General features: G+C 38.7%; 1 protein-coding gene across 1 annotated transcript; it reads left to right on the top strand.

The window, feature by feature from the left end:
- The first annotated feature begins 41 nt into the window (after nucleotides 1-41).
- mdfi (MyoD family inhibitor) lies at nucleotides 42-27994 on the top strand. The gene is made up of 5 exons (XM_006784404.3): nucleotides 42-504; nucleotides 1675-1864; nucleotides 14073-14216; nucleotides 22744-23097; nucleotides 23566-27994. The coding sequence occupies exons 2-5, from the start codon at nucleotides 1714-1716 to the stop codon at nucleotides 23817-23819; spliced, it is 903 nt and encodes a 300-aa protein (XP_006784467.1). The 5' UTR covers nucleotides 42-504; nucleotides 1675-1713; the 3' UTR covers nucleotides 23820-27994.

Below are 27994 nucleotides of genomic sequence, written 5' to 3'. Positions count from 1 at the left end.
TTTCTAGCCTGGAGGAAGCACAATCACTGCTGACTGTAGTTTCCTGTCCAACAGCAGGAGCAGAAGTCTGAGTCAAGTAGGATATAGAAGGAGTCAGGAGGCGAAACGGGTTGCACGGAGCGGGTACTCAATTTAAGATTGTAAATAAGTTTGGTAAGGTGGTGCAGAAACGCAGTAGAAAGCGAGGAAACCTGCAGCGCAGACAAAGAGATTTCAGCCTTGCAGCGTTAAACCTCCCAACATCTGGTTTGGAGGACGGGGCGAGCAGGAGTGAGAAAGTTTAGAGGCGGAGAGAGAATTATCTCCGCTGGCGAAAATGCTCTGAATTTGGAGTTTAGTTTACCTGCATGAGCCATAGACAGACTTGGTGGTCGTGTGAAGTGACAAGAGTTTGGGGGGGAGATTGGATTGGAAAGGTCTCAGAGGGCTTGAAGTCCACCTGGAGCGACCAGAAAATGAATTAGTTCAAAGGCCCAGTTGCAAAGAGTTCTAGCCAGAAAGAAGGTAAGAAGTTTTTTCCTGCGGTGTTATTGTTGTCAAAGTAAGTTGCATTTAGATTTTTCAGCCGCACTAAGGCAGGCAGAGAAATCATCCTCACGCTGGAGCGGAGCTTGGTCTGAGCATGCAGAGACTCGTGTCGAGAAAGCGCAGGGCAGATATGCAGTGAAGATAAACAGAGCACGTCCGTTATTAGCTATCACTCATATTTGCGTTCACGTTCAATATTTCAGTCTGAATTTATTATGAAAAATTACACTTTATTATTGTTATTAAAAGCTCGCTACAAATAAACATGTTTCAGCTAGCTCTTGGTGAGCGTGTGCTGCAGTGACTTTTCTCTTTTCCCGAAACTTCTTCAAACTTTGTAGCCATGCCGTTTAAAACACTGAGACACTCACCCGTGGGGGTGGGTGGTTGATGGTGAAGCTTACCAAATTCTGCTTCTTCGAACTTTTTTTTTCGCTCTAAAACTTGGCAAAGGTGGTCAAAACTTTTTGGGAGGCAGCGAGTGCGGAGCGAGCGAGCTACGGGAGCGCGCAAACAGCTGCCCAGCTGAGTTAGTTTGGCAGGAAAAGCGCGTGCCCAAACTGGCACGTGAGGTATACACTGAACTTCCCGATAATGATTTATAAAACTTGCTCCGATGGTCGAGGGCTCTCAAAAACACGTCTTTTACTTTAAACAAGGAGCAAGTGTAAGCAGTAAGTGCGGTGTTATTGGTTTCCAAGATTTGTATACATGTAGTATGATAATTTGTATTTGTAAAATACAAATTATGTATTTTACAAATTTGTATTTGTAAAATACAAATTATGTATGTTTTCATGAATAAGTTATTTGACTTATACGACTTTTTTTGTTCTTGACCTTTTCCAGTCTCTCTACCTCACGTTGCAGTGTTGAAGTGGCGTACAGTGTTATATATAAATAAATACTTGTTACTGTCAAAGCATACTTTGAAGACGTTATTTAAAGCAGGCTGTTATTAGACGTTTCCTTTGTAAACACGCACTGCTTCCTGTGGTGAGGATCCTGCCAAAAGGCGCTGATTGTGGTTCAGCAGTACCTGTTGTCTGTTGGCTTCTTGCTCATATCAAAAAGACAACGAGAATTCTTCCATATGACTCATCTCTATGAAATTCTTTTTTGGGCTATCTTGTCTCCCTGCTTCAGGCTCAGTCACCTCCTCCCTAAAGAGCCAGGCCTACGCCCATGGATGAGGAGAGGAGTGCCGCTGCCATTTCGCGAGAGCCACCTGACGATGGAGACCCCGGTTTGCCAGCTCCACAACCAAGTTCGCAAACAAGCACAAACGCAGAGAGAGAAAACAGCTGTCCGAGCCCACAGCCCTGCCCTGGAGTTGGTAAGAAAGAGGTTGTTGGGAAAAAAAACAAAAGAGAAAAAAAGAAACACAAATATACTCCATGCGTGCCACGAAGGCCCAGTGTTTACAATAACCAATGTTGTCATCTTTGCGGAGGCGGTGTTTGAAAGTAGTGAACAAGTGAGTTAGTTATTAAAGAGATTAGCCATTTGGTATGAAAACAATGGAGCAGCACGATTATTTGAGAGTGAAGACCTCACCATTTACTTTCATGCATGTGAAGCTTGTTATGTTAGTAGGTCATCCAGAGTGTGTTTGACTGTACAGTAGAGCTATTGTAATACAGTTTTCTGAAAACAACATTAGAATGGATTTGTTCACCCCAGCGAAAGTGTAATATAGGTTGATGTGAGTTCTCTAAAGTGGAAAAGTCTTGAGTCACTGTGGTGTTTAAAAGTTTGAGACTGAGTAATTAATAATCTCTAATAGTAGACTCAGGAGGGGGCTACACTGTAGGAACTCACACTTTATCCCGGGAAAACCATTGTGTGTTTTTGCTGGATGTTACTGAGATTTATAAGGTCAAAAACCTTCTTAATGACACAACTGTTGTGTAGTCAGGTAATTGCTGAGACTGGTCCATGTAGGGGCCGTGCTCTTGGGTGATCTGAGTGGTCAAGACTGATTCAGCGCTATGGAACACTTAAATGGCACAATTAGGCTCCTGGGACTTTGGGAATGAACCTGTGACCCTTTGGCTTTGAGAGATCGGTCATGCTCAGAGGTAACTGACTCAGAGGCGGGGAGAGGAAGATGTGGACTCAGCTTCGGGCTGTTTTCATGTGAATGACTCATGCAGAATGAGCCAAAATTACTTCAGTCTCCTCAAGCTTCAATGGGAAAACAACAGCACAGAGTGTACGTAGATCAGAGCGCAGGTTCTATGGGGTAATTAGGTAAGGTGTGGTTAACAGTTAGGGTAGTGTGCAGAGATTTAAGTGCCTTGTGGCCATGGGAACCAGCCATAAAAATGCTTAATAGTTGATGAAATTTTTTTATTTCCTTTTATTTTTTCTGTCTATTTTTTGTAATACAAGTCCAGACACAACTCTTATCATTACTGTGTTTAACATCAACACACACATCTCCGTTCAATGCTACATTGTGGTTAACCATGACTATAAGTACAGCATCATTTTTAATGATAACTCTTGGAGAGTTTGAGAGTTATTAAATTGAAGGTTTGTGCCCAAACATGTTCTCCTGGCTGTGCTGACTTTACCTCTGTTTGTCAGGAAGGCAGCACAAAGTGTAAATGATCCTTCTTCTGCTAAAGTTAAGCTTCTTTTGGCTGTCTGGTCTGTGTGTTTGAGCAGGTTTAAGTTATATAGGTTCAGGTTACTGCTGAGAGCAACAAGGTCCTCCTTTTAGCTCTGTTGGACCTCTACCTATCCCTTTGCATCAAGATTGGGCTGCTTTGCAACACCACAACAGAAACATGGGGCGGTTGCACACATGCGCTGTATCCTTGAGCCTTTCTAGACATTACTCAACAGAGTTGCATGTGAGAAAGTAAATGTCTGAAGCGGATGATTGGACATCAAACCGTTTTTAACCTTCCAGCATTCCATTTCAAAGACCGTGGGAATTTACAGTGAGCGAGTAGATGTCCTGTGACCTGTCCGCTGGATGCTCTTTTAAGAAAGCTCCCTTGACTAAACAAAACAGAGAATTTCCAGAAGTAAGACTGTTTCATGCAGTCAATCTTCTATTGTATGTTACATGCAGGAGTAGACAATTTTCCAGAGATCGTGTGCAAAATCAGCCATGTATATTTTTAATTTAGGCTTCAAAGAAAGATTTGACCACTGGTCCATAATTAGAATGGGGATAACAGCTTCTAGGATGGCATCCTCTGTTCCTGGGAAAAGTACTTAACCAGCATAACTGATGACGTGAGTTTTAGTCTCTTTACCTTTTTTTTTGCCTGTCCCGTTTGGTTCTTTAGCCGTCAGAATTGTTGTCTGAAGGCCAACAAAGATACCCAACGGTATCTTTGTCTCTTTACCTGCTCCTTACTAGCCTAAAAATTGTACTGAATTGACTGCTTTGCATATTTTTCACAGATGCGTCAGTATCAGATGTGTTTTTTGGCGATGTTTTTTGCTGCTTTAGCTAGGTAGGAAGCTAGCTTTGAGAGATGGCACCCCCATTCTCATTGTTGTCTTCTGAGCACCGATTAGCATTGATTCAAAGGTGCTGCGCTGCATTCATTTCTGAACGCTTTTACCAAGTTATGCAGATAAGACCCTTCACAGTTAAAAAAAAAAAAGCAATAATTAAATTGAGAACAATTGATGCTTTGCCACAATATTTAGCACTCCAGTCTTCCCATATTAAAATAGTCTGATTTTCTGAAGCTGAATGAAGCTCTGCTCAGTCATCACTTGTCCATAAACTTGCGTTATGTGCGTGTTAAAAGACATGTTCTTCTTCTTGTTGTGAGTAAGGCTCTCACAACATGAAGATGCAGTGAAGGAGCCTTTTCTTACCACATCTGAGTCTTTCTAACCACTAGGAGTTCTTGCACTCTATTTTTTCTTCCTTTCTTCTGTAATCTTTACCCGATTCTCTGCCATTGTTTTCTTGGTTCTTTCTCTTTGTTCCCTGCCTGCATGAAGGATGAACTGCACCCTTTTTTTATAGTGAAATTACAATTTTAACAAATGTTATTTGAGATTTCAAATAGCTATCAGCGTCTTAAGATGCTGGAATTTACAGTTTAAGATGACTTCCATTGTTTTTCCAGCATTGATGGAAACAATGGAAAGTAATTTCAATCAGCTGTAGTTAGTTAATGTTTGACGTTATGACCAAGCAAAATGAAAATCTTGGCATTTATTTGGCTGCATTGATCTCTGTGGGACAGAGTTTAAGCTCACTCAAGATTGGTGAATGGGTATAAGAGAAAAATAACTTGTGTGTGTTTTTTTATGTTGAAAAGCAAAATAAGAAAACACCAGTGCTTACCTTATTGTGTCATTCTCATATAAACAGCAGAATATCATAGTTCTAACCTCATTCTACTCTGGCAGTTGCTTTGAATTTTGACCTTCAGGATTTCAAAGTGTGAGGTACTTCTTGTATCAGCCTGTGAGTTGTCATAGAGCATATTACAGCAAACAGATCAGAGTTTTACTAAAATGATTTACTGTTTCTTTTTCTGTATTTAATTTTTTTAGTTTGTTAGGTAACATGATTGATAAAATTCTCATTTAACTGAATGTTTACTATGGATCAACATCCAGCAAGTGGCTACCCTTTGCATAAAGACAGGAACAAGAGTGTAACAGGTAGCCTGACTCTGTCCAGACATGACAAACGTGCCGTCCCAGCAATTTGCAAATGAACTGAAGACTGAAGTATTAAATCGTGCCTGTTGTTGACTGTTGCTACACGCAATAACAAGCCACTGCTTCATTTATTAATTTATTTCTTGGGGGGTGGGGTGCCTGCAGATACATTTTTTGTCAACATCTGCACATCAAAAAAGCTTGATGAAAGCAAGCAAGTATCCACCTTCTACATCCTATGCCTCTTCAGCCTTTGTGTGATCAGCCTGGTGCTCTCTTCTGTAAAATGCACCTTCTAAGTCACAGTCTAACCTGTTTCTACCTATTATTTCATCTCTCTCTCTATCTCATACACTAACTCATTCTCTTTGCCCGCGTGTGTAGATGCTGCTATTTTCCTGCTTGTCCTTTTTTAGTCCTTGAGGTTTTTTGAGGCTTGTGTCTAATTTGGTTTCTCACAGAGATTGAAATAAACTCAGAGCAGTTTGAGGCATTTTTATGGCGTTTTTGACCAACGAAAATGAGCGTGCTTTATTTTACTTTACTACCTCACAAACATTTGAGAATGGCTCATTGCTGCTGCTCTGGTGGCCTGCGCTCTTTCTGTTTCTCACACTAATGATTTGCTATAGCACTTTCTTTAAATCGTAATCATTCCTGTTGTACAGATAATGCCATCGTGGTATGAGATCACAAATGACAAATTTGAACAAGGGGCTTATATTGTGTGTGTATATATATATATATATATATATATATATATATATATATATATATATATATATATATATAAAATGATGCTTGTTTGGTAAGTAATGGTATTGTTTATAGTTAAATAGATATTAAAGCAGTTTATGCTTGAAGTCAGGTCTCCTCCGTGATTGAAAAGTCACTACCACACAGTGAGCACACAGTGTCCTCAGTTATCACTATTCCTCTCTCAGGTTTTTTCACATTTCTCTATTTGCCTCCATCATGAACTCTGTGCTGAAGGACGTCTCATTTGTTAAAATGCATCTGGAGGAGAGATGAGTTGTCAGACGACTGATAATCAAGGATACACAGGTATATTCTTTGTGTGTTATTACCCATTATCCAAGAAAGAGTCATGGGTAAAAACACATGACCCCTGCTTACACGTGACAAAAAAAAAGATCTACAGAAATTTTCTTTCTATCTTTATTTAAGGCAATTGGCTTTGTAACTTTCTTACCTTCTCTGTTTGTTTGTGCGTTAGTTTAAAAAAAAATCTAATTGTATTGTAGTAAGCTGTCACATTGCACAGTGGTGTGAACTAAAAGTAGGCTTAAATTTTCATGAAGACTGTTATGCTTATATGGCATCTGGGATCATAAAATGTCGAAATAGTTGGGCTGTAACAAAGCAATTTCTAATGCAGCTGTGCCAGACGTCATATTTAATGACATCACTTTGAAATGACAGCTCCAAAGCAGGGATTTTGTTGGATTTTATAAAATGCCTGTTGTCTCAACTCCCCTCTCCTCGTGTTTCTCTCTCTCCCCCTCCACTTGAATCTCTACTAAGATGATACAAATTTTTGCCAATTCAGATTTTTTTCCTATGAACTTTTACCTGTCAACACATACAAACAAAAATAGAATTTTCTTCAATGCAAAATATTGTTTTCATAATAAAAAAGAAATGATCAAAGTTTGCAATTTTCCCCCAATTGTGGTAAGTTACAGCTGCAGTAAGTCTCACTTGGAACTGCTGAAGTAGAAATAATTAACTGAAAATTAGCTGCTGTACACCAATCTTTACCTGATTTATATAACAAAACAAATCTCAGTTACTCCCATCATTTTCCAGTGTGTTCATAAGTTTGGTCAATGTCTGATTAAGATTTTTGTTTCAAACATTTCCATGATGGTCCCCCAACAGTCCCCAACATTTTCGTCTTCACTTACAGCAAAGAGTTTCCATGCTAACAACATGTTAGCGTATGCCTGTGAGTGTCTGTGCGACTGTTGGCTCATGCTGCCGCATCTGACTTGACCGGTAACTCACTCATAATCTGACGTGAAGCTGACAGGGTGGTCACCATTCAAGGCTCATAACGCTCAAAATCGTCCAGTTTCGATATCTGGCTGATCAATCAGTACCTCTGTAATAAATACAGTTACAGTAAATATATGAAAGCAATAAGAGGAAAGTGTTACTGTACACTATTATAAAGACCTAAAAATAAATAAATAAATAAAAATAAAAACTGGTTTAAACAATGTTTTTCTAATGTCAAATCTTAGTGAATTTTGGATACATTACTCTGTTCATGATACTAAGACTGAAGCACAGTGTCCTTGTTTTACATCAGGTGTGTTTACATTCTAATACAAATAGAGTTCTGTTAGCTGCTTTGCTAACAGACACAGCCGTGTAGCATCTGTTAGCAAAGAGCCAGTATTTTCCCACGAACCAGAAGAATCCCACAGACGGAGTGGCACAATTAAATTCCCCTTAAGCCTGTTCAGCAGCAGACATTTTTTGTCTTTAATGAGCTTACACTACTCCATTCTCTCACAGCAAGCATAATCTCTGATTTTCGACTTATTCTGTGAGTGTATGCTTATGTCAGTGTCAGTTTCTTGGTGTGGGATTTTCCCATTGGCTAGAATTGCAGTTTAAACATCGCTTCTTCTTTCCTTTTAATTTGTTTGTGTGTGTGTGTGTGTGTGTGTGTGTGTGTGTGTGTGTGTGTGTGTGTGTGTGTGTGTGTGTATTTACTGAGGGAGAGTGATTAAGACTACAACAATTCACCTATACTGTAGATCTGTGTTCTTGTCTTTATATTTTGCTCCATCTTGGTCAGCACCCCACTGATAGTGTGTGTGTTTTCAATCAGTTCCAGTCATTACTGCTGCTCAGATAACTGCTTGGCTGCTCTTCGGCACGTCTTCTTCTATGCTATTTTCTCTGCTAGTGGGCCTGAATGAAGTGTTTTAAAATGCTGTATGAACACAGGAACACAACTGCAACACTCATTTGTGTCAATATTGTCACAAAATATTAAAAAGGAAGTCGTTTACAAATGTATTTTTTTGTTTTATGAACACAAATATTTCAAAACATCCAAATAATATTTCTATAAAAGAAGAAAAATTAGTGCAAAAAATAGTCAATGGTGGGGATATTTTGACTTTATTAAACAGCTTTAGTTTTTAGATTTTTAGCTGTCATCACACAGTGAAGGTTTTGCTTTATTTCAGCACATGTTTGTTTCTTTCTGTCAGTAAATGTACAAAAGTTTAAATAAAGCTTTCACAGAAAGTTTTTGCATCCATTTAAGACTTCAATATTTCATGCTGCACACTCATCCTAAACTTGACTCTTTTTATTTATTTTCTGAGTTGCACTTACAGTACTTTACTGACAAAACATTTTGACTATTTAATTCATGCACTAAAACTAAGAGACTAACTTATACCATCCACACAATTTTAAGACCCTTGACCTATACTTATTGCACCTTTGGTAGCTATTACAGCCTGAGTCTTCTTTGGCATTATCCTTTAAGCTTGCTGCTACTTCTCTTTTCAAGGCTCCTTAATGTTTAGATAGGGAAAGCTTGCCCACATCCTTTTTTAGGTCTCTTCTTAGATACTCTACTGTGGCCAGGTTAGGACACTCTAGGCCTTTTGGAGAATCACTCATATGTTTTGTAGTAGCATGCTTCAGGTCTTTGTCTTGTTGAAAAGTAGCTTTTGCCTCAGTCTGATACAAAATAAGATAACCTTTGTTGCATTGTAGCGAGTTGTTACATAAGGTATGAAAGATTTCCTGTATCTGCCCCTGTGGGGATGGAGCTGCTAGAGAAATAGCTCCAATCCTGGAGTCATGACCACACTCGAAAAGGTTTTCAACTCAGGATTTTTTCTCTATCTATATTAACCTCCCAGTTCCTGATACTGCAATCACAACATTTTACTGTGCAGATGGTGTTAATGAAGTGATGCCAAGTATCTGTTTTGTGCATGGTTTAATTTATGTCTCATCAGACCAGAGTTCTTGGTCTAAATGTGGTTAAAATGTCAAACTCCCAGCATGCTGTCATGTGCCTGCTAGTGAGTAACCGCTTCTGTCAGGCCTTTGCTGTTGGAGTACTGTGCCGTGTTCTTCTCTAAGGTTCTGCCAACTCCAGAAAAAGACCACAGTGTTTGTTTGAGCCTTCCTGACCAAGGCTGCCCATCCCCAGTAATTCACTTTAGTCAGATTATAGAAGACTGTTAAACTCATCCTGTTGGTGGTTCTCATTTTTTAACCTTGTGGCTTGGTTTTCACTCTGACACACCATCAACAGTGAGCTCTAATACTCATAGCTGTGTGTGTAGATTATTTTAATTAAGCACTGGATTCAAGTCAAGTTGTAGAAGCATCTCAAAGACCAGGTGTTTATCAACGATTTTGGTCTTTTGCTGAAAATGAATTAACAAAACATTTCAAATTTGTTCTTGTTTTGTCTTTGTGGGTTTACATGGATGAATAAATGAATGTAATCCATTTTAAAAAGGCGTCTGGAATATAGCATAACATGGAAACCTTGAAAGTGTCTGAAAACATTCCAGGCACACTATCTTTGCCACAGGGATGTATAAGCCTAAGAGACCTCCTTTTGCATACACATTAGACATTTGCGTTTTTAAAGATGTCATAGTGGAGCTGTAGAAACGGTGTTGAGATAGTTTGAAAGGAAGCAGGTAAACTCAGCTCAGTCCTCTGTTCTCTATAAACCAACACACTCCATCCCCAGGAGGAACAGCAGGAAATGCTTCCCTTCAGGTAATTCAGGATATGTCACATCATTTTCAAGTTCATGTAAATAGTGTCTGTGTGTGTTGTGTTTATGCTAATCATTACCCTATGGGATCCATATGTTTTTGGTTTAATGGTTAACTGTTTGTTTACAAGGAGACTAAAATTCCTCTGAATCGCCCCTTCAGGGCCACCGACACGTGTACATATACCAAACTACAAACCCACACGAACTCGCAAATACAGAAATATACACAGGTATATAGTCAAGCTTTCACAAACAAATACCCACAAGTGTAAACACATAGTGGTATCTCCTCACCGGCTCTTGATTGGTCGGGTCTGATTTTAATTAGAGGCTCATCTTTCACGGTTCTCAGAACTGGCTCTGAGGTCGAGCGGTTAGGTGTTTTGATCCTTATGCCAACGCAAAATTGGTTGATGGCCTGCTTGGATGGCACTGAGGGTTTGTGGGAATGTGTTTCGATCCAACAATCGTGGGTTCGAACATTTACAAAGGGAACGCTTCGACTAGCTAAGTCAAAAGTCCCATACACTTTTAACCCTTGCTACCCCACAGTCAAAAAACAAAGACAAACTGTAGTGAAGGATTCAAGAGTACATAAGATCATATGATCAAACAGCTTGAGGTGCTCCCTTTTTCTGACGTGCCCTGCTTCAGAGTTAATACCCAATATTGTTTTAAAGTCGATCATTAACAATAACGATTGGAATTTATTTTGATAAAAGTTTGAACGATAGCATCAGCAAACTCTTTATTTATTTTTCAAAAAATTATATTTATTAACCATAGTTTCATATTCACACTGCTTGTGTGTGCCGCATCTGCAACTCACGAATGGAGCCTATCCCACTTTTATTGTTTTTTTGTTTTTGTTTTTAAGCCATTATGGGGGTTTTCCAACAGTGTCTGCGGTATTCTGTAGACCTTTGCTGCAAAGTTGTTTTGGTTTTAGCAAATTCTGTATTTCAATTGGATTCTTACTGGGGACTCAAATAAGACTGACTTTTAGTTTTCAGAAGGGTTTTTTTCTGTGCTTTGTGTGACTGTGGTAATTGGCCCCAAAAGCAATTTCCAAAGAATGAGGAAAAACGAGAAACACAATGACTTGAACTGATAAATGCCCTTATTAAAAAATAAACTATAATACTGATCTCAATATTTTTAAAAACTTGCCAGCTGTCTAAAGTTATCAGACTCAGTTGTTGCCTACCAGCATATGGTGTCTTATTATTTTTTTACAATCCATTCTCAAACATTTTAAAATTGATACCAGTTGTGTAGAACAATAGATGATTATATGTTACTGGCAATTTTAAGTGATAGCGTTATCATTGATTATAGGAATATGAAACACAATGTTCAATGACTTTATGATTAGCCTCCTGAAGTTACACATACTGTTTTTTTATTTGCTTCTAATTTACTATTTAGTGATACATGTCGACTAAAACACACAGTTACCTCTAAATCAGACATTTGGTGTCAGGACAGCTGTTCTAACTAGTGGTTTTCATATCTGAGCAGACTGATTGAGTCTAATGGACAAAATATGGGTCTTGGAAAAATCGCTTCCACATGGCAGAGATAGAAGTATGTGTGATGAGAGTGAGTGTGAGATGCAGGAAGGTATTATTGGAGTGTACGGTAAGTGTTTTAAGTGTGTTTGTATGGGTGTGAGTTTTGTGTACTGCTATCAAATAGAAGAGAAAAGCAGGAAGTATTTCCCGTCTCCTCAGCTCCTGTTCACATGGTCTCCCACACAAAAATACCCACACATACAAAACACCCTTGAGAGACACAAATATATACATATGCACAGGTATACAAACACACGCAAACCTTTGCAAGCAAATCACCCAAGGCTTAAAACACTAGGCCTTTTCATCAAGGTTAGCTCAAGTAACATATTTTCATGCTGCATGCTAAAGAGCCCAATGGCCTCAGGGCAAAGCGTCTAAAAACTGCATAGGAATGGCGCGAGGAACACAACAAAGAGCCCAAATATCGATGTTCCCCAGATCCCAGTCCCATCAACATCCAAGGGTTGCAGAACAGGCCACTGAGGCCACAACCCACAGGACCCAAAGGATCTGCTGCCAATGTCCTGAAAGTGCCAGACACCACAGGACATTTTATGGTTTTAAAGTTGTGGCTGATCAATAGGTTTGCCATTGCAACATTTCCAAAAGACTAATCACCAACAGATCAATGTAAAAAATAAATAAATAAATAAATTCTAACATAAAATAAATCATAATACTTTTGACGGCCTCTTTTTCATCGTGTATATTATATGGACTTAGTTTTATTTTTGTCAGATATGACAGACATAGCAGTGCTCATAGTGATCAAGCTATATAGATGTCTGTAGTTAATATTACAATTTATATATTTCAAAGTTTAGTAGCTTTAAACGTGGAATTAGGATGATTATTGCAGAAAGTTTTTCTTTTATATAAAATTTTTAAAAACTATTTAAGAAAAATAACAGTCTGATATTTTATCTGACCGACAATGCAGAACCCCCAAAAACTGTGTTAACAGTTATAAATAATAGGACTGAAAGACAAATTAGTGTGTGTGAAAACCAAAAGACATTTGACCTTAAGATTGTCATTAAAATGCAATTATTGTGCAACTCTACAACATTTTTTCAAATGAATAAACATATTTATTCAAGTTGTGAAATCCCATCATGTTGTTTTCATATGTTTAGGTGGAACAGCTAACAGTATCGTAGCCTAGACCTAAATTTAATCATGCATGTTACTAGAAATGACATCTTAAGAAATGCAAATGTCATTGCTTCTTAGTTTAGTAATTACATTTACTGTCATGCGCATTGATTTGTATTTTGATTTTTTTTAATTTAGCTAAATCACTCAGTGTTTTGCTTGCTGCCGTTTATGACGTCACCTTGATAACTATATCTTCTCTCCTTCTCGTCCTACTGCACAGCTATCAGTAAATTGCAGCATATATTGGAAAAACCTATCTCACGACCATCTATGTATACTCTAAAAAATTACACAGCTCTTGCTAAAAATTATTTTTTTGTTTGTTTGGGTTGTCTTTCTTGTTTTGTATAATTACTCTCAGTTTGCTTAAAGCCTGTGGCTTGCTTATTTATTTGAATATTACATTTATACGGCCTTTACTGGACAGACTGTATAAAAGTTCAGCCATAAAAATGAGAATGGATCCATAGAATTATGCCAGAAATGCACAGGAATGTATCTGCGTCAAAAGGGAATGTGAACCCGAGAGGCTGGGGACAGGAAAGAGAGGACAGATAGAGGAGTGAGGGAGAGTGGATAGAGTAAATAAACAGAGCCGGGAAGTGTTGAGTCCATGCACAGGACGTGGTTTGGTTTGTATGTGTGTACGTGTATGTGTGTGTTTATCAAGCCCAGCTGGCTCCCATTTGCCCAGGAATGAGTCTTCACCTCTCAGAGGCCTGCCTTGCTTTGAAGGCCTCTGTGTTTTGTGTGTGTGTGGTGTGCATATGAGTGCATGTGTGTGTTTGTATAATAACAGCTTCATTAGAGGACTGCATGGTACCTTTGAACATATAAAACACCCAGACATGTATTTACTGCATATATATTGTGTGCATGCACTCTTATGTGTTCAACAGACACTGGCTTGCAAAAAGAGACATGCACACACATATAGACCCACAAATATTTCAGGTTTCACAAGCATACACATGGACCCCTAAACAGTCACAAGGGTTTGGATTTAACTACTTCCAGATGCAAGTTTAGGACAGAGAGAGCACACACCAACACACAGACAAAATCTTTTGCTTTGTTGAAGTCAGCAGAACTACTCTGTTAAAATTAATTAGGTGCTGGTGGATGGGAAATGACAACAGAGTAGGCAAGTTTACCACAAGTGGGGAAACAGCTTGCTGGTTATTTTTGATAAAAGGAAACAAAACTGGGAATCTGTTCAAGCATAAACATTCATACATTCATAAAAGTCGACCCAGCTACTCAGCACATAACATACAGTAAATATAAAACACTGAGATCTGTTTTTTGACGTTTTCTTTAACTTGTTCGTGTGTGTGTCTGTGTACCTGTGTGTTTTGCAGATGTGGGCCACACCTACACTGAGCCCCTCATATTGAGGTTAAATGGCACCCCAGAACGGTTGCAAGGCGATGATGGCGACAACTGCCTCTCCGGCACCAGCAATCCAGATTTGGCGCTTACAGCACCTTACAAGAGTATCACATGTGAGTAAAGCACCCTCACAAACACACATGCATACACATTCACACATCGGGACACACTCGCACACTTGAGAGACCAGTGAGACTTTTTTTCCATTACTGATCACTGGTTTGATGAGTCACATTGTCCTGACCTTTAACAAACACATTTGCACACCCTCAAGAAATAGGTCAGGTAATCATACACGCAGACAGAAATATCTACATCCACATCTGTCAGCTAAGTAGGTTAGCTTTCTGATTTTTTTTCCCAATACAACCAAGTGTGCACCCAAGTCTGAACACTCAAAATGAAACACCTTTTAGTCTTTTCTTTCACTTTCCTACATTTTAATCCTTCCCCAGGTTTGTTAGAATATCACCGTAATAAAAATAGTGGCATGACAGCAACTTTTCTTAAGCTAGTTTTTCTTCTTCTTCTTTTTTTAGGTTTTTATTATTATTAATATTCAACTTTGAGTTAGTCAAAACAAGATGAGTCAAATGACTTAGATTTCATGGAATTCTGTAATCACCTGCTCTGTAGCCCCAGCTATCACCATCTTTGTTTTTTGTTTTTTTAAAGGCCTAAAAAGCAAGGAGGGAATTTGATCCACATGGTCAAATCCACATGTTTAGTAGCATCTTGTGAATTGTAATGTAGCTACACTGCATTACGAACAAGCCCTGCATCTGGTTTGCTCAAAAGGGGATTATAATAAACAAAATGAAAATCATGTTTTGTTACAGATGATGTTAAACACAATAAACGTTTCAAGAAAGTGTTTACAAAGGTCATAAATCAAGTTAGCAGCAAACTAATTTTCTCAAAGACATCTATGCAGTAAGACTTCTTCTTCCAAACAGAAGAGACTCCTGCTACTGGCCATTAGAAAGAGGGCAAGTACATCTGCATTAGCCCAGGTTTTTGGTAGCAGAAGCTGACTTAATCTTTCATATTCCCTCTATAGGTACAGCTTATTTGTTGCCTCACCCCACTAAACTCATCCATGATGCACAGTGCAGGCCCATGGCATAGAGATCATTATATAGTGAAGGTGGATATTGGAAATTACACTGTTCTAGCAGCAATTCAAATACATTATAAAAGCACATATATTACTATAGTACACAACAAGCTAAATATATATACACAAAATTAAAAGGTAATGCAACGGAGTATGTTTTCTTACCACCTCAGTGTCATACAAATTTCTTTTTTCCCCCCAAACTTAATGCATCTCTTCACTTTTCACTTAAATTCTAAGCTGGTGGATTGATTTAAATTTCTTTTTCTTTATTTTTTTATTTGTCTTGTCGCAATAGTCTGCACTAATAACTTAAAATTGCTTGCAATGATTGTTGTGGTGTGTGTGCGTGATACACACAATGATAGGGAATGATTAGATAATGTCATGCTGCTTGCTATGCTGGTTTGAGAGAGACAACAAATGCAAGATGGCATGCAAAGACCCTTCTTTAACAACTATCCTGATCTCGCCCAAAGCATCAAAACGATCCTGGCAATGACTCATCTCTTTTGTTGTATTTTGAGGAAACATAACCAGTCTCACTGTGCTACAGGTCGCATTTCTTCATGAATCACACTTAAGTTTTGAGATGAGTCACCTGAGCCTGTCTGAGTTAAGCGTACTTGGATGAGATTAAAAGAAGCCGGTGTTTTGGCTTCTTTGGATTTATAACTTGGTCAACAAACACACATTTAAGAGTAGGTGCAACTGCATGCAAAGTTAATGAAATGTAGCAATTAGAGACAAATTCACATCTGGCATTCTTCCACCATTTATCCATTTGCTTGCTCGAGCTGTCATCCTCATTGTCTTTAGTTTAGGCTTGTGGGACAGAATTTAAGTTGGAGGGTACATAAAATTTAAATATTAAACAAAATAAATATTCCCATATTCCTATATCAGTTCTCATCCAGGAAAATAGATTTAACAACATAACATACTGTTTGGGATTATGGTAGATTTGAATCATTTTCAAAAAAGTCAGTGTGATTTATTTGTCTGTTTTATTATTGCTGCAACGCGAATCCAGATTTCAGTTTTAATGTCTTTGATGCTGCTGTTTAATTTGACCCGTGAAACAGGTCTACTGATGCCAGTAACATTTTTCACTGCTGTAAAATAAAAAAGCTATTTGGCAATAGCACTGAAGAAAGAAAATTGCTAGAGGAGAGGTTATTGTGTTTGCTTTATTTAACCTCTCCAGCTGTCCAGTCATCACATTCTACACTGGGTGTATGCACAGCCCTCAGTATCAATTTGCTCATTTGCTGGTGACTAGTAGCACAACACCTAACAATTCTCTATACAAAGTCAAACAGTTAGCACCAAAACCCATTTTCCTCCCTCCTATTACTAGTCTAGTGATTTTCTGTCTGCACAAAGGAGCTGCTTTTACTTTCCATGCTGTGCAGTAGCTCAAACTCTCTGTGTCAAAGCCAAAGATTGCACAATTTTGCTGTCATTACCAAATGGCATTTATTTTTATGGCCTTTACTCTATTTTGAAATTACAACATTCTCTGCTTAACTTCTAAACTATTTCTAATATGTTATATGTTATTAGGTCAAATTTCACAGTAAAAACACTCCCAAACGTACCTAAAAAGCATGAGTCTCAATTTGTCTAAAGAAAAGAATGGTGATGAGTGAAAGCGTGATGAATGACAGGAGGAATTCGGGGGTGAGAAGGTGGGGGTTGAGCATAGTCAGAAAGCTCTGAGCGCATTTCCTGGAATCCAGGGCCAATATCTGTGACAAACATGAACACAATGCTGTATCATCCTACTTTTCTAACTATATAAAGAGTATTTCAGATTTCAGGCAGGAAACCTATAAGTAGGTTAACAGAGTTTGTTTTGAACTGAGTAGGTGTGTGAATGTCTGCTGTCTTGGACTATTTTTTGCCTCTACCTGTCCTGTCTGCTGTGTGCGTCTATTTTCAGACCTGAACTTGGAAGCCTTAGAAGTTTGTCTGCCTTTCCCTGTCTCTTTCCTTCTGCTTTATTTGCCAGTAAAAACCGTGAAACCCACCAGCTCCATTTGCTGCACAGAGTGAGTTATGTAACTATAGTGGGCTTAAACAAATCTGCTTCCATGGACTCGTCCTTATTGCCTTCATCCATAGCTTTCTCCATTTAAAACACAATGACCACAAAGGAAACAATACTGGTTTCTAAACTTTATCCCTCACTCAGGTGAATACTGACAGCTTATGTCTGCTTGTCTGCATAATTATACGTCTGAGGGCCTCTATCAGTATGAATGCAGTTTAAATATGGTCTGCAAACAGTCAATCAATCATCTGTGTATCTGGCTTCATAATGAGCATGTAGACCTCATAAAGTAGCTGTGACTCAGGTCTGTGGTGAGATCATGGCTGTGTGACATCTGTGTATATGTGTGCGTGTGCATCAGTGTTTGGGAGCGACGGCGTGAAGAAACAGAAGCATAAACAGAAAAATCCACAGCTCATATGTTCTGTCTCCCGGTGATGACATCACAGTTTCATTATGTGTCTGGCCCTGGGCAAGCCGGCTGATGAATGTATATGAGAAAAAAGGCGACCCAGAGCAGAGTGTTTGTTATTATCTTGTCATCAAAGGGGAGGAGTGTGCAACGTGTTGTTGTCGGGAAATCTAACAGTGCTGTGACGTTGCTTTTAATTAAAGACCAGTCACTGGGCTCAAACTGTTTTCCCTCTCTGTTTTCGTGACTAGATTCTCTTTCACCTTACCCTTTCTTTGCCATCTCTTTTTAGTCATTTGTAAATATGCACATACATATTTTATGTTTACAACCAGTCAGACAGCATGGTGACAAGGTGAAGGATGGCGATTCAATTATGAGATGTCACAGGGGTCATGTGTCAACAAAGTGTTTGGCTGGTAACTCAGGTCAAGTAATTAAGGCTGTTGTGTATTATATTATACTTGCATGTTGACTGGCTTTGGTTTCAAATTCAGACCTAGCCTCCTTCTTGAATTTGTGATTTGCACACTGTGTTGTCTGTTGAAGAACACACAAATGAGTCAAATGTTGCAACAATATAAAAAAAAGTGTTGTTTTTTTTTATATGAGTAAAGTTCCTGCATGTCAGAGTTGTTATTTTGTTCTTTTTTTGTTTCCAAATGTCATATTTCACCTTTCAGTGCAAAAAACGCAATATAGAACTGTACTTGGCAAGTTGCAAGTCAGACTTTGTTGTTGTTTTTTGTGGTATAGAAAAGCTTCTGCAAAAATGTGCAGACACAAAGTCAACTTGTAATCATTTAGCTTTTTGAGAGATTGTTTTGATCTTGCGCTGGCTTTCCTAAATACTTAGAGGTGTAGAGCGTTTTAATTAGTTGCCACAGTGTGCGTTTTGTGAAAATTGCACCCCGTAATTCAGCAGCTTGTACAACCACCGCCACCAGCAATAACTTGAAGTAATCATTTTCTGTGTGACTACCAGTGTCTCACATTGTTGTGGAGGAATTTTGGACACTCTTTACAACGTTGCTACAGTTCAGTGAGATTTCCGGGCATTCATTTATGCACAGCTCTCTTGGGTTTAAGCCTGGACTTTAACGAGGCAATTGCAACACCTTGATTCTTTTCTTTTTCAGCCATTTTGCTGTAGTTTTGTTGACGTGCTTGGGATCATTGTCCTGCTACATGACCCAATTTAAGCCAAGCTTTAGCTTTCTGAAATTTGACCTCACATTTGACTCTACATTATTTTGATAAACAGACGATTTTATGGTCAACTCAATGAGTCAAAATGTCCAGATCCTGTGGCTGCAGAACAGCCCAAATCATAACCCCTCCACCACCGTGCTTGACGGGTGATGTGAGGGGATTACACTGATATGCTGTGTTTGGTTTTCACCAAATGTGGTGCTGTGCATTATGGCCAAACATTTTCACTTTGGTTTTTTTCTGCCCTTGAATCTTCTTTTACCCTGACAACCTTTTAATACAAACCAAACTTGTTCAGTCTTCTTCTAATTGCACTGTTATTGACTTCAACAGCTGCCAAAACTTTCAGAGAGGCGCTCACTTTTTGCAGATGATCACTTAGCACACGGTTGCTACTTACACTCTTAATCTCTTCATATATTCCTAATAGTAAGAGTGTACTTAGTTTTTCACATGATTTCATAGAATGCTTTGTTTTTCAAATGATTGTAAGAAGTTAAGCAAACCAGACTCCTCCATTTGATAGCTTAGCTAGCTTGCAAAAGTATATTTTCAGAATTGTTTTTTCAACACTGGTTTTAACATAACTGCAAGAAATCTTTAAATCTGTCTCATGCAGAAATTTGGTTTCTGTGATGCTGTGTTCAAATCTAATTTTATGAATAGTAGCAACAACACTATAAGAAATCCATCAAAGTTTTCAGGCTTATCCACACTAATTTAAACAACCATACTTATAGTAACAGGGACAACGCCTCAGAATGGTTTGTACAGTATATTCCAGTTATGGGTGAATTTAGTAACAATATTTTAAAACTGCATGGAAACAATGATAAAATGATAAGTTTCAAGATTCTTAAGAACAAATATTTTTTTATTTAAAATGACAGCAGTTTGAACCTTGTGGCCAAAACTGAGTCACACTTTTATCCTGCACACACCTCATGTTGAGTCACCAGTCTTGTGCCTCTGACTGAACTCTGCTCTCACATTACTTTTCACCATAGTGAGTGGTTGCAACTAAACAAGCCTCATTAACACTGTAATGCTGGTTACAGCTCTGTATAGCAGCCAAAAATGTGGGGAAGTCTCATTGAAAACTGTTTTAAATAGCACTTTACAACACTCGCTTATCATTTTCCAATTCTCACAGTTTTAGTACTTTGCGCTTATTGGCCAGCATTTTAAAACAATCAAACTATGAAGGAAAAAAACTCAGAAGGGAGGGAATATGGGAGCTGGGGGACATTACATGCACTTCGTTTTCAAATGCACAGACACAGATGATGAGAAACTGATTTGTTTCCATGTATGTTATGCAGTACAGATCATTCTGAATTTTCATAATTAACTGCATACATATAGATGTTTACTGGGGAAAAACCTGAAGCAATCCAAATTTACTGTTTTCATTTAGAATATAAAGTTTAATGTTCACAGTTATCAGAAAATACTCTGACATCTAGATTGCTTTGCTAAGCTTGTTGGCTTAATAGTGCACAAAAGCTTGCATATAGATTTAGGAGTCAGGAGGCTCATCCTGCATGCATCTTTTCTTCACGTGCTGTTAAGGCTGTATTCAGGTTATGTATTTAGTTTGATGAGAAATGTTATAGTTTTACAGGACACAGTGGGACAGAGCAGCTAGAACAGAGACAGACAGAATTCACAGTCGCTCCGTTGACTCATTCCAGCAAAGGATAAGTAGAGAGAGAGCAACTCTCTGCTCTAGGAGGGAGGTGTGTAAGTACAGGGTAGCTGAGAACCGCCAGGAGAGGAGAAAGAGGTGGAGGGTGTGTAAATGGCAGCGTGCTGCTGCATTCATCCGAGGGTGACTCATACTCGGCACCGATAGACCTGCGCATGCACATATCATACTAGAGGTTGCAGGACCCCCAGTGGCCAACGCGGCTGTGTACGTGCCATACATGCACACACTGTGGTTTCCCAGTCTCATCATGTTAATCCCGCAATCATTTGGCTCTTTATTTGCTGTTATTTTTAACCAGCTCCCAGCTCCCTCTAAAGCTGAATCATTGTGTTTATGTGTCACACCCATGCATCCTCCTGGTCCAAAAATGTACAAGCAGCGACCTATTTTATTTTCACTTCATCTTTCTAACTAACTTTCTTGATCACAGACAAAGAGACCTTGTTTTTTTTCTGTGTGTGTTCATGAGTGCGTGTTCACACGTGTTCTTGTATGCATATATGTGTGTATGAGCCTAACCTCAAGCTCTGTTTGGAGACAGTCCTCACTCCACGTCCCCCTCTCTGCCTGCCCGTCTGCCAAATCCACCTATGTACTTTGTTCGCACAGGCACACTCACGCACCACAAACTCACAGGACATATGATTTTCTCAGAAACTAAAGAGGAAAGTGAAAAACTGTGCACAGTACCGCTACAGTTTGACTAACCCCCTTCTTCGCTTTCCAACATAAATTCTGCTAGGGTCAGAGTGTTACAATAGAGTATTGTGCAAAAAGGCTAAAAGTGAGTGACAATACGCAGAGAGTGAAAGGGAGAAAGGGTGAACACAGAGGGCAGTACGAATTTCTCACACAAAAGGGAAAAGAGGAAAAAAAAAAAGAGAATAACATGGAAGACTTTTGACATACTTTAGAGAAGAAAGTATGGCTTCCTTATACTGGCCCTGCACATGCGATCATGTCAACAGACTTGTGCACGTACATATTCACATACTCTGGCCCTGCAGTCTGCCAAACATCTGGAGCAAAGTTATAAAAACGCTGAATGAAAGAATCTTTAATAACACAGATTGGTTTTGTGTCCACAGCCACCAGCCAATCATAACATGCCTAGTTGGGTTATCTGTCTCTGAGTGCTTATCGAACACACAGTTTCCATGTTCCAGCCATGTCTCATAGTTACAGATGACTCTGTTTGCCTGTGTGTGTGTGTGTTAGATTTTTCTTTGGTCTTTTACGCCACATTCATTCTTACCACACCTTTTCACTGCACATGGTTTTAGGTAAGGAAGAAATGTAGAGCTATATCTATAGAATCATATTAAATACTAACATGATTTATTCTTTTTTTAAACAGGCTTCCATAATCTCATTTTCAGAGTATGTGTGCTTGCTTTGGCAGTAAAACTGAGCTTTTCTGCCCCTCTACTTTCTAGCTGAATTGTTAATACTCCATAACACTTGGTAGTAAAATATACAAATTACTGAGCAAAATTTAACACTTGTGAATAATGCTTGAGCGTTTTAGGTACAGTATATCTTGGAACAAAAGTATGTTTGCAGAAAATATCACATGCTGAAGTTTTGGAGGTGTTTCTACCTAGAGACAAACTCCTCTCTTTGTCCCTCAAACTCTCCATTCTTTCTTTCTAGTTGTGAAAGAGTCTAGACAAGTAAGTTCAGGGTTCAGCTCAGTAAATACATAGTGCTTCCCATGAGCAGTTTCCTTTAGGGTGGACTCTGTAATTGGACTCAATTTCCCGAAACCTCCCTCTCAATGACACCGCATCTGCCCGGACATTAAGACAAGTCTCAGAGCTTCACACAGAGCAGGTTCATTACACACAAAAGACTCCTCACAACCAACAAATAACATAAATAGTTCCATCCTGTTTGTATAAATGCTGTAAAATTTTATGTATTTTTTTCTAAAGTTTTTAGATTTGATCCTTGTTAGGTGAAGTATGAAATGAAGATCAATGTTTCTTTGTCGAGCCAAATGATTGAGCACATAAAATCATAAGTACAGCAACACTGATCTTTACTGAACTGCACTGATTTGAAATGATATTCATTTAAAATAAAGTTTATGTGAGCCTGCTGTTAATGGATATACTTTTGTTAATCCCTAGCTCAACCGGCAGCCAGATCCACGCCCATCCACCACACCCAGCCATGTCGGTCACAGCCCAGCAGCCAGATACGCAGTGAAGCCAAGAACCACGCACACACACGCTCCCCTCACACGCACTGTCCGAATCACACGCACACACCTCACACGCATGTACTCCAGTCCAACGGGGTCAGGAATCCTAAGCTGGGCTCCCTACCGAGAGGCGGCTCATCCACCTCCTCATCTTCTTCAGCGGGACCCAAACACACTAAGAAATTGCAGTCCAACCCTTCCATCAACTCACAGAGCAGCAAGAGAAGCAAGAGCAGCTCCAAGAGCAACAGCTCCCAGATTCCCACAGAGGCACAGGACGGTGAGATACCGATGCTGACACAGAGACTGGAGCAGGAGGAGAGGGAGGGAGTGATAGCAAAGTTCACTTTTGCTTTGTTTTTTCCCCCAATTGGCTGTTCATAATAGAAGAGCAGACTTGTGTTTTCCCCTAGCATATTTTGTCTGTGGCAATACATTTTAACTAAAAAAAAAGTCATCAAAAAAGGTAATTGATTGAGTTCAATACTTCTCACCTATTATAATCTGTAATGTAAATTGCATGTATAAATGTTAACCTGCTGCATATGGCAACTGAAAATGGATTAATCAAAATCAAAAGGAGAACGAATTTCAGGCTGGAAAATGTCAGAATTTGTTAACCTTGTCACTCCTTTAATAACTCCCAATCGGCAGTCCTCCATTAAGATCCAGGTTTATCGCACATCACTTTGGTTTTTGAAGTTGGCTTAGCTGACGAAACTCTTTCTGTGTGTCTCTTTCCCTCCAGACTGCTGTGTTCACTGTATTTTGGCGTGTCTCTTTTGTGAGTTTCTAACCCTGTGCAACATTATGCTGGACTGTGCCACATGCGGCTCCTGTGTGGGAGAGGACTCGTGTTTCTGCTGCTGCTGCATCACCGAGGAATGTGGCGACTGTGACCTGCCCTGTGATATGGACTGTGGGATCATCGACGCCTGCTGTGAGTCTGCAGACTGCCTGGAGATCTGCATGGAGTGCTGCAGCCTTTGCTTCTCTTCCTGAGGCCCCTTAGCCAACGCAACATATCTGCTATGCATTTTTACAAAGCCCAGGAGCAAGTTCGAGCAGCGTCTTGTCAGATATAAGAAGTGCTACACCCAGTCGCTGTTCCCTGGACATTGCGGTTCATACTGTATTGGCTGGTCTTGTAGGCTCCGCAAAATGTCCAATGTTTCCTACAGGCGAAAGATTGTGACCTAATGCTGAAATCGGTCACCGGTGATTTATTCTTTCCTCTACTGATCACGCAATGACACAGTAAACTTCACTTCGTTGTCTTTGCTGTTGGCTCATTGCTACACAGCTGGGTGAATGGTGTGGACTGAATTGTAGTTGTGGTCTATGAGCGTATGCCCGGCTATGCAGACTCTGGACCCTCATGGAACAAGCCATTATTACAATGGAGCCCCTTGTGCCGTCTGAATGACTGGAGTTCTCCAAGCATGAAAAATGACCTCTAAAGGCAAATGAGAAAATGGCTCAATTTAACCGGATTTTAGTGTTTCTGTAGATAAGAGCAGCAGCATAATGGGAAAATGGATGCTCAGATCTCAGTAGAAACGTAGTCTGTCCTTCTGTCCTTTCCAAGGTTAAAGTCTGGTAGTTTGATTGCGTACATTGGCCTTTGTGACACACACACACACAGTCAAACGTTGAATCCAGCCCTGTCTTTGTCCTTGTTACATTGTACAAAACAGAGAAAACATAAATGGTGGCTTGTGGCAATATTAGTGACTTTTTTTTGTTAATATGCATCTTTCTCTGACTGACCTATTGTGAAAAGAGATCATCATGAGATTGTTGTGCTTCAGCCTAGATTTGAGTCCTGTTAAATCAGTACTGTAAGGAACAGACATCACAGAGCGAATGGTTGATAGCATTTGCAGTAGAGTCTTTTTTTTAAATATGTGAAAATTCATTTATTATTTTGCATCTTGTTTACTTTTACATTTTATTTTAGGGGCTTTGACTGTATTCAATGAATTCTCGCTCATCTGGTGAAGGACTGGAAGGCATCATCTGCTTTTTAATACGTTTCATTTTTCCTCCGTCGTTCATGCTATGTGAACAAATGGCCTCGGCTTAGCTTAAGGCCTGAATTTTCAAGTAGTTTCTTTGCCTTTACCAAATCTCTATTAATCCTTGTTTTGTAGATTTTAGTTAAGATATTTGCATCTCTCCTCTAATGTGAAAATCACATTTCTGTGTTATCGGGTTTTGCTGGGCTCTCTGTAAGGCAGACATTGCTCAACATCTAATTTAATTCTTTGAGTGAAAATCTCAAGACATTATGCTAAGTTAGATCCATGTGCTCGTAGTATGAATGGTACACTCTTGATAGCAGGCCTGCACTCTCGTACGCTCCGGCGCATACCTTCTTCAACTCAATACCTCTTGAGATGTCATCTAGATCTGTTGTGCATTTTATAATTACTTGATACAAATCTCTCTTTTCTCTGATGAAATACTGTTAGAGAAATCCTTTATTTTAATAGTTTACTGTTACTGGAACTGAGTTTCTTGACCTATAATTACATGTAAATAGAAGTGCTAATGTGGCTGTGTTTGATTAAACCCTATTTTAAGGGTTGCAATCTCACACTGATGATGAAAACACATTACAGTTTAAATCAACTTCCTGACACCAAAGTAAAAAATTCTGAAGCCAGCAAATATTACTCAAGAAGAGTTGCCTGATTTTGACATCAGTGTTCAGCTGACTAAATTTTCAGTGACATTGTGAAGAAGGGCTGAAATGTTTTAACTCCTTACCCCTTGAAACCTTACTAGTAGTAATCTTTGAAGCTCTTTTCTTAACTGAGCGGCTTCTCTCATATTTCAGGTCTGCTTGTAGAACAAGAGGACTGCGTTCGCATCATATCGTGGTGAGGGTGGTCTCTGCCTGTGTAGCTACCCTTGGAAAAACCCAGAAACTATTCTAATGGTCATCAAACTACGTCTTTATTGATATATACTAAGGTGTCAAAACTTGTCATTAAGGGTACATGGGAGGTCTTTAAATGTTGCTTTTATACTGTTCAAGCAGTACATATACTTTTTATGATGAAGATTTTTGTTGTTCCATGGCAGAAAATGGGGGCATATATGACAACTAAAACAAAACAAAAAAATCTTTAATAGCATCAGCAGCCACCCAGAATTGCAGAATTAGAATTAGAGAATTAGAGATGCAATTGGTGCATCTCTAATTAATATCTGACTGGACATATCATTCAAATTTAGGGACATTCTGATTAACTGACGCAAAGAGCCCTGGAAAACATGCCATTATTAAAGTACAGAGAGGTTTATGAAGGGAGAACTAATTATCCAAGGATATAGCATGTATAGAAGTGATAACAATATTATTTCTTTATATTTACAAAATATTCCAAGTGGATATTCATATAATGGTGCTTCATCTAAGGATCTACTTCTGTGTCACCAGACTAAACCAAATATCTCTGGTGTGTGCAAGGTTAACATTTCCTTAACAACACTGGTTCGTTAACAATGGAGAATAAATAATAAAAAATAGTTTTGTACCACTGGAATAGATTTCATTTATGTGCCTGCATTGCTACAGAGTCAACAAATATAATAGTACCACCAGACTCTATTGTTAAAAGTGAAGGGCTATTCTACGTAGAGCCTAGCCAGTATGAGATTTTAAAGCTCGATATTGATATTTCGTGATGTAAAAAGCTGATATTCCGATATATCGGCCCATATCGTTTTTTCTTCCATGCACACAAAACAGGATTTCCTTTACATCTGTTATATGTAGCTATTTATTCGCTCGTTTACGATTTTCCCGACTCTGCTGGTTGTTGTGTTTGTTCCAAACATGTGTTGCAAACACATAAGTTGCAGAGTGCCCTCAAGTGGACATCGTCAACACCCATGATTTAAGGGTGTTTCTCCCATGTCTTGTTTAGTTTTTTTTAATTATCATTTATCAACTGCTATAAATGACAACAGCCATAGGTTAGCAAATCACTATTACTGGCAAGTAATATCCATTCTGCCAGTTAGTTTACCTTACTATGCAATCTACTTGGCTAAGATGTGTAAAATTATGAATACGTAGTTTCATGTTTCCTACCATCAAATTTTATGCCTTGAACAAAGACAACCCATTTGAAATGCTTTTTCTAATCATTTATGGTTTGTCAAAATCCCAGACTATAAGTTTCAAGGCTCTTAGCACTCTGCTGCAGTTTCTCCCTGAGCTCAGACTCCAGTGTAAAGCAGGCAATCTTTTAGGCCTTTAAAACCAGGATTAATTCAGTGTGGGAAACTCACTGAACTTGCTTGTTGCGTTTAACTTATTTTATGTAACTTAAATTCTCCAACAAAGGCTTTTTTTTACTCTGTTAACATTTGACACTATCTTGTGAGTTCTACATTTTTCCAAAAGTAGCTTCATCTAAGCTTTTCAGAAGATAAAACATAATTGTGAACTATAAACGCTCAGGAAGAAGGTGCAGCTTGTTTGAATCCAGGTTGTACTAAAACAAAAAAAATTGTACAGTTCAGTTAAATTTCTTTAAATATATTTTATGATTCAGTCATTTCATATTATTTTATGTTTTGTTTCCCAGCTTATAGAAAATGGATATGGTCTGGAGGTACTGAAAATGCTGTTTACTTGGTCTGGTGATGGAGAGCACTCTCTGTCTGGACGTTGAAAGTTCCTAGATGAGCGCCAGTTTTGCACTTAGATCAATCTCTAGAAAATAGAGATGGTTTTGAGATGTGGATCTGATGTGTTTATATCAAACAGTTCATCATCTCGTTTCGAATATTTCCCTTGTATTCAGAGAAGCTATTATGGTAATACTGGAAGAAAACAAGTTTGCTTTCAGTGATTTTCATGCTCAGTATTATTGTTTTGGGGTTTTTTTTACTCACATTGACCAAAGAAATGTCTGTTGGCTTTTATGGCTTTTTTATCTTATTATGGGAATGGAATAGAATTGAATTTCCAAATTGAATTTAAGGGCTGGCCATCTCTGTTAATAGTATGAAAGTTATCCATATCCCAGCTTAAATGTTAGTAGACTGTAGTCCACTATAATGTTGTTTTGTTTACATTTTTCCCATGTAATGTCTATTTGAGTTGCTATTCTGAACGTTGCCTTAACTTTTTGTTTAATACTGAATAAACAATGTGA

The sequence above is a fragment of the Neolamprologus brichardi genome, chromosome 5 (genome assembly GCF_056152115.1).
Source record: "Neolamprologus brichardi isolate AB-2024 chromosome 5, ASM5615211v1, whole genome shotgun sequence".
Lineage (NCBI taxonomy): Eukaryota > Metazoa > Chordata > Actinopteri > Cichliformes > Cichlidae > Neolamprologus > Neolamprologus brichardi.
The sequence above is the reverse complement of the archived record's forward strand: the minus strand, read 5'-3'. Positions and strand labels throughout refer to the sequence as shown.